The sequence below is a fragment of the Athene cunicularia genome (assembly GCF_003259725.1).
Source record: "Athene cunicularia isolate RWA chromosome 5 unlocalized genomic scaffold, athCun1 chr5_part3, whole genome shotgun sequence".
NCBI lineage: Eukaryota > Metazoa > Chordata > Aves > Strigiformes > Strigidae > Athene > Athene cunicularia.
In genome coordinates this window covers 8309820-8317689 of record NW_020799103.1, presented here as the reverse complement: position 1 = coordinate 8317689, position 7870 = coordinate 8309820, and the positions used below count along the sequence as shown (strand labels likewise).

Here is a 7870-nt window from a genome sequence, read left to right as displayed (position 1 = left end):
GGGTGGGTGGGAAGTGTGGTTTCCTCTTTGGTAGCTCTCTCTGTCCAGCTGGTACACCTTTTTGTTGGGCTGTGTGTGGGCTGCTTAAACTGACAGTGCTGCAAAAATAAATACTTACCAAAACATGTTAAATAAGTTGTTTTCTAACTGTCTCCCTACTACCATGCTTTATTAAATCTGAGGGTTCAAAACACATAAAGTATGTCTGGTTTTTTTCAGAATTGCTTTTTATGCTGCATTTTAAATATTTTTGCCTATGCTAAATAGATTCTTACAGGAAGTTTTCTGACTGTTGTAATGTGTAACACAGCCCTCGTTTACCTTACTTAATTTACTGAACTTTCCAGTGCAGAAACATGTTTATATCCAGTGATTTGTTTCCTGAAGAATTGGATACAATGTAGTGCTTTATTTCTGTTTGAGTATATCCGCTGCATGTTGTTTGGTTTTTTTTTTCCCTCATGACATTCTTATAAATTTGCAGATTGGCAGCTACCTTGGGTTTGCACTGACGTGGCAGTGTCTGCTCCAGAAGTGCACGGATGAGAAGAACAGGTAAGGTAAAAAAAATTACTGTTCCTTTAATACTGTTTCAAATTATGCTGTTCAGTTTTGCCTGAAGAAACACCAAAAAACAGACGACAGGTCAGCAGAGGGCCACTTAGGGTGGTATCATATGCTGGACCATGGGATACTGAAAATAGGGTAAGGGAACTTGGTTTCTTCAGCCTGCAGAAGAGAAGACAAGGGAGATACCTAGTTGTACCACGTCAGACGAAGTGCTAGGTAAGGTGGAGACACATTCCTTGCAGAATTGCACAGTGAAAGGATAATAAGCAACTTTCACAATTTGAAACAAGTTCTGATGGGGCATAAGGAGAAGGTCCTTTCCAATGCACATAACTAAGTGATGGGAGAAGTTGTCCAGAGAGACTCTAAAAGCTCCATCTTTGTAGATTTTCAAAGTCTGGTTGGAGATGGCCCTGAGCAACCTTATCTAGCTTTGAAGTTAGTCCAGCTTCCACAGAAGGTGGACTAGATGACCTCCAGATGTCCCTACCTCCATTTTTCTAGGACTTTCATTCTTCTCTCCATAATTTTTTTCTGTTCAGTTTTGATTAAATTATCTGACATAATTGCCACAATACTGTCAGCCATTTTAACATGTGTTCTGGTGAGCTTTTTTTAATTGCATTTCTTAATTTTGCTCAGTCATCTAAATATTTCTGAAGATTCTTGAATATTTGTCAACTTCTGGCAAGTAAGTTAAAAGCAAAACTTTTGTCAGTTGTGCTGCAGCTTAATTTCTGATCATGGCTTAAATATGTATCAAATACACACTCTGAGCTAGGTGGGAGAAGTTGAATTGAAGAATGGAGGGCTGCACTGAATTATTATATATTATATATAAGTATTAGTATAATTTTCATATTGATGAACTGAAAAAACTTCTGTAGTAGGCTCATTGTTTTTTCTGTTTGTTTTTTTTTTTGTAGCAAAAGGATAAGAGCTCTGGATTCATTAATAGGGATGATTCAGAAATTCCCATATGAAGACCCCACCTATGATAAACTGCAAGAAGATCTGGAAAAAATCAGAGGAAAATTTAAACAGGTTTGTAGGATTAAGTTGTTATTTTAGCAGAATATGGGTATTAATTTTTGAAAATATTTAGTCTCTAAACCTGCTCAAAACCGTAGTATTTGTGGAGAGCAATTATTGTTCTCCTTCTGCAATCATAGTAAAAAGAACTGAAATGAAGTGAATTAAGTGAAAATACTTGATAGTTGAAAATTGCCCAACTGATAGCAAATACAAAGTAAAAGATAAATATTCTTTAAAAGAAAATTGAAAATATTGTTTGACAATGAATTACAACTGGGACCGGAAGAGGAGAAGTGGAGGAATTGGGAGTTTTGTTGGGCATTCTTCTTGGAAAATAGATGCTTTGAAACACTCTTGTGTATTCTTTTTTAGGTTTGTTCAGTGCTAAATATTCAGTCTGATTTTAGAATCAGTACTGAAAGATCTTTACTAACATTTTGAATATAACAGATGAAGATAAACATGGATGACCAAAGAAGAAACATTAAAAGAACAGATAACTGGAGAAGTGTTTATCTACTCTTATTTTAAACAAAACTAAAATAGTGAAGAGGTGCTAAATATTAAAGGAGAAAGGGAAAACCGTTGAACTTGCAATAGTACTTCTCATATGTTGTTTATTGTCTATTGTCTCTGGGTTTTATTTTGAATCACTGAAAAACTAGTGTGTAAACCTGTTAAGTAGAAATATTTGCTTTAATTCCTCATTAGCCTTGAACTGATAGATTAATTCCTCAAAAAGAAAACATGTATTTTCAAAGTTTCCTTATTTAAAGGATGTATGTCACTTAAAAATCTGTGTATGCAGATCATTCAGTTTACACAATGTGTAGATATTGTAGGTGAAGTAAAATATAATCAGTTGCCTGCAGACTTTGCAGTAGGTAGCACTTTTGTGGGTAAAGGATAGAACAACAAATGAAGTCAGAATGTAAAGATTAAGATACCTGCTCATAAAGTAACTGCAGCTCAGAACATGAAATTTGCATTTTCCACAAGTTCTGCAAGACCGATCCAGTCAGGGGGGGGTCGAGAACCCTCCTAACACCCCCTCAAAACCCAAACCCAAAAAAGCTAGCAACTGAAGCGATCAGTAAGAGAAACATGACTACCAGAAGAGTTGTGATACTGATTTACTGTATTTACTAGTACCTTTTATCAAGGAATAGCTTTTTATTTTTCAGTCTTGAAAATGTACTCTTTTTGTCTCATTCCAAAAAATGGATGCTATCAGTAAATCTATTTAACTATGTTAGTTTAAGAGAAATACATCAATTATTTTACCTGAAAGATATTTTGGGTTGGGCTGCTGGATGTCTTGGCATATACCATTTGCAATACAGGTATAAAATGAATTCTGGAAGACCTTTTATCAGTTGTAACGTGTGTGTCTGGCTAAGTCTGCATGGCATAGTGTAGCTTCATAAAGACAGATCTGACTTACATGGGTATCGGAAGCTGTGTGCAGGGTAAAGTGTTTGGGGTGAAGGACGTGTTTGAATATGGCCATATCCTTGGACAACACTACTTTATGCCATCCAGACCTCTGTTCTGTTTTACTTGTACAGTTTTTTTACTATACAAGAAAATAAGCAACTTGAATTTTTAAAAGTACACTCTGTATTCACACCCGGGATATGAAGGATGTGCATTCTGCTAAAATTTTTGGATTTTGAACTCTGAAGATAACAAAACAATTTTGCTGACTGTATGGAGGGAGTTGGGTGTGTATGTATCAGTTTCTTTCAAAATAATCATTTACGTTTTGTCTGTTCTGACTGTGCAAGTATGCCAACATCAGAGGCTTTTCTTAATAACTGGTTGCTGGTGTACTTTTTGTTTGTTTGTTTGTCTTACATGTGTAAGTCATCAAACAGCTTTGATACACATAGTTGAGATTTAGAGCCATCTAGTGGAGGAGGTTGTTGTGTAAGAAATTGTAGGAGTTCACAAATATTTATATAGATAGAAGTTGTTAAAATAGAGAGTACAAAACATACGTACACATGATACAGCTCTTCTGATTACATGGTGCATTTCTTTGAAATAAAGTAACGTTGAGGTAGGACTCATTTGGAGCTTGTTTCTCATTTGAGACCTTGCAAGAGACGTGACAGCGTTGATGGTCTCTTCATTTAGGTCAGTCTGAATACAGTTGACTTAATTGCTATGCAGCTAAACCGCTGGGAATCAGAACAAGCACCAAACTGCAAGTATGTTAAAACAGAAGCAAAATAAAATAGCATACCTTGTTATCTCAGTAAATAGATAGACACAAACCAGAAAGATTGCATACTAAAGAGAGCTAATTGGGTTTCATAATCGCTTCAGAGAAATCCAAATTTGAAAAAGTTGTCTCTGCATCCACAAAACTGTTTGTGCAAATTTTTACCTGTTCACTTCAAATTAATAAAAAGTACTAGATACCCATCTGTGATTAACTTTGATTCAAAATATTTTTTGTTGAAATCCATGCATCATGCTTTAAATAAACTCCTCTTGGATCTTGGTCTAAAGAAGTCAGTTTTGTTCTTTTGAATGATAGTACAAAGAGAAGTAAACACTGGAGGTCTAAGTATTTATGTCTTAGAATGCAGCCTTTTTTGGAATCTTTGTACATGGTTTACAAAAATGTGTGTAAAAGCAAGGGAAAGGATATAAGAGCTCAAAGTATCTGTGAAGCATTTGATCAATAGACATGTGTGATAAAGTTATATGCAAAGTGGTACTCTAGAGATTGCATCAAAAAATTATTTTTGCTTGACTGAGAAAGGATCTTTGCAGGTCAAGTGATCAATGACATCTTGAAAATTGGTTTGGTGGGTAATTTTCTTGTATTGCTTTAATTTTATTTATAACAAACTAATATTATTGGAATAAATTATTATGTAAGTATATGTATAAACATATATTTAACTATAAAGATTGTAGCAACCAGGACTTCAAACTGGGCTATGCCAGGTTTAGGGTTGCCTATTAGGTCTTTAATTTAGCTCCATATGTGTGTACACACTGATGGAGTTTCTTATTGTATTAGTCTGTATTTTTCTGAATATCTTGTGTTTCATGTCTTGTATGGGCCTGCTGGTGTTTATTAAATGAGGTATGGTTAAAAATTCTGTTGGATATGTAGTTGCATACTTTCGGTGCCAATTTTAAACTGTTTTCTGCAACAGAGTTGTGGGTTTTTCTGTGATGTTCAGGGCTGTAACAGTGGAGTCTTCACAGCATGCTATAGGGGTATTTTTATTCATTATTGAAAGCCCAGGTTGCATCAAGGATATTTTTTATTTGCCTTAACCAATGCGAGATGTCTAAAGTGACTCGTTCCAAATTTTGTGGTTTGAGTGCTTAAATACTTCAGAATGTGCTTCTCGCCAACATCACGAGTGACTGAGTACCTAGCTTTTCTGCATGTTTGTATTTTTGCCTGTATTTCTCAGATCAGTCACCTAGAAAATCAGGAACATTATAGTTAGCAAACACCTGTGAAAGGTGTGTGCTTAAGCCAGCTAGAATGTTACTGGGCAAAAACCAAAATCTATTTGAATTTCTAAAATCGGGATTCAGTTTTGTGAAATATAACCATATGGTTTCTTTACTTTTGACACCTGTCCTGTTACATTAACATCCTCCTGAAATCTGTAACAAAATAAAACAAATTCTTATAAATGTCTTCATTAGTTTCACACCCTGTTTACTCATCCTGTCTTGAATGGTCAGGACTGGTGGAAGCAAGTGTAATTAAAAGACCCTATCAGAAGATCTGTGCACAGAGGACCTGAATAAAGTTTTGAGGACCAGGGTTGCTCGAGCATTTTCTGGTTTGAATGCTTGACTGTGCAACTTAAATATTGCTTTAAAGCCTGAATAGAAAAGATATAGAAAAAGAAATGCAATCTTGTAGATTATAATACTGGTTATTAATAAAGTAGGACATAGAGATTGTGGCTTTGTGCTATATCTTCAAACAGGTTTGATTTGTTTTTTTTCAGAAATACTTGATCTGTTAAGAAAATTTCTGGGAAATTTCTTAATGGAAAATTTCTGCTAAGATTATTTTAAGTTGCTAAGACTTAAAAATATATCACTGTTTATCAAATCTAGTGCTCAGTAGTTAGGGAGGAATGTTTGAAACATTTAATTTACAAATTTCTGACTTGCCTGGGCTTCGTTCTGGCTTGTTTTGTTTCTTCATGATCATCTCTCAGCTGAAGCTGTGGAATACAGAACTTTATTAAAAGGTGGATACGAAGCTAATTACTGCTAGTGTACTGAAGTCTTTTCAGTCCAGAACTTGTAACTCTTCTTTCTATGATATGTGATGAGTACACAGAGTTTTGAGGCATCAGCAGAGAAGGGTGAGCTCTGGACTGCGGTAAATTTGTTCTCTGCAGAATTGCATGCTGATTCAATGCTGTCTTATAGCCATGGGATCAGCAGCTGCTAATACCAAATCAGCCCTCACTAGAACATGTAAATCTGACTTTGTAGGTTATCTGTGTTGTTGTACTACATCAGTACAGTTAAAAAAAAAATAATGAATAAAGCACTTTTTATATCTTCATTAAGCAGCAAACTTTTTTTCCATTTGTTGTAAACTGTAATGTGAAGGGGATCAATTTCAGCTTTGAATGAGCATCTGTAATTCAGCAGAAATGGGTGAAATCAGAAAAATTGTTCACTTAAAAATCAACCCTGTAGGAGAAGTTTGGCTCATTCAAATCCTGTTGTTTTTCTGAAACAGTGTTATGATAATTTACATGTGGATGTGTAAGGAAAGTCTGGCTTCCCAGTTTGGCATGCTTTATTTGCTTATGTGACTTTTTGATCTGATTGAGGTATGAAATACATAAGCAATAGTGTGTTCTAATGTGCACATAGCACCTGTGCAAACTCATGTTGCTAGCTTTGTGGCTATACAGCAGTTAGAGGAAGAAAAATAAAGACTGGTTTAAACACTGTTTTTATAGGATTATTTTTGATGAGTAAAGTACACATTTTGTCTTTAGGATTTCTAGAAAGGTAGCACATTTTTATTACTTTTAAATAGGTTACGTTGAGACAAAATTAGGAGCTCCAAAGTTTATATAGGTTTTATGAAGAGGTGCAAGAGTTTGAGCCCTCTGATGTATTTATGAATGCTTATTTACACTTTGGCTGAAAATACAGCTTCCCATATTGGAACAAAGGGAGATCATCTGTCAGAGGTCTGCCTGCTCCCTAATACTCCCCAGTGCTTTAAAGTAAGAACTAGTAGCCTTTTAAGATACATGAGTTGGTCCACAGAAAGAGATCTGAATTTTCAAGGTTGTAAATGCACAAATCCTGTTCTGTTGACATCTTTTTGTTCAGTATGCATCCACATCCCTTTTTGAATGTAAAGTTTTAATGCCTATCTCTGCATTAAGGTGTTACAAGAAAAGAACATTAAAAATAAAATCTTTTATTTATAAAAATCATGCAACTGCAGGCCTGGATCTAATATTTATTTACTCACAAGCTGCCAAAGCTGTATATTTTATTAGATACAGCCTTCTGTTTCAAGATCTGATTTAATAATACTAGATTCTTTTCTAGTTTCATTCTCAAATAAAAGTGGGTGCCTTCTTCACGGGTGGGTTGTTTGAACATTTGTGGTGTTTTGTTATTTTGTTTTGGTTTGTTGTTTTGTTTTGTTTGTTTTTTATAATGTCCTGTAATTGCTCGGCAGTGTTGCATGCTTGAAAGGGAGTGCTGATATTAACAAATGTAATTTTCTGGAGGTAAAGATGTGGGCAAGCAAGATGAGGATAAGACTCCTTGTAGGTAATTGCTTTCTCGAAACAATTTTGCAATGATAGCAGCATGAAGCACTACACATCTTGACAAACTGCTGGTGTTGGTGTGCATAATTTTAAGAATATAGTCTGGAATCTGATGGAAGATTAGAATTATCTGTAGTCTTTCTGGATTAGAACTTTTATTTCTGATGGGAGTTTATTCAGGGCATTCCGGAGAAGGTTATAACAAAGCTGGATAGGGCAGATAGAGCAATGTACATGTGATACTAGATCTCATCCTGATCTTTGTAAAGAGAAAGGCTTTGCTTTGAGACAAAAGGCTTAACATTTCTATTAATGTTTTAATTCTTTAATATTCTTGGTGCTACTCAGTACACATGTTAGTGCCTTTTGAATACTGCCCTTTGCAACTTCTTATGATAATGGGTTCTGGTCTACTTACAGCCTAAAACTTCAGCTTTCATACTTTGACAAGTAACCAT

General features: G+C 35.1%; 1 protein-coding gene across 1 annotated transcript in view; it reads left to right on the top strand.

Annotated features, from left to right (window-relative positions):
- The window catches only part of LTO1 (LTO1, ABCE1 maturation factor), a 9133-nt gene extending 4844 nt beyond the window's left edge, over positions 1-4289 (top strand). The window contains exons 3-5 of the mRNA XM_026850697.1: positions 485-555; positions 1497-1614; positions 1978-4289. Coding sequence (XP_026706498.1) covers positions 485-555; positions 1497-1614; positions 1978-2046 — 258 coding nt within the window. The 3' untranslated portion in view covers positions 2047-4289. The remainder of the gene's footprint in view (positions 1-484; positions 556-1496; positions 1615-1977) is intronic.
- The last annotated feature ends 3581 nt before the right edge of the window (positions 4290-7870 follow it).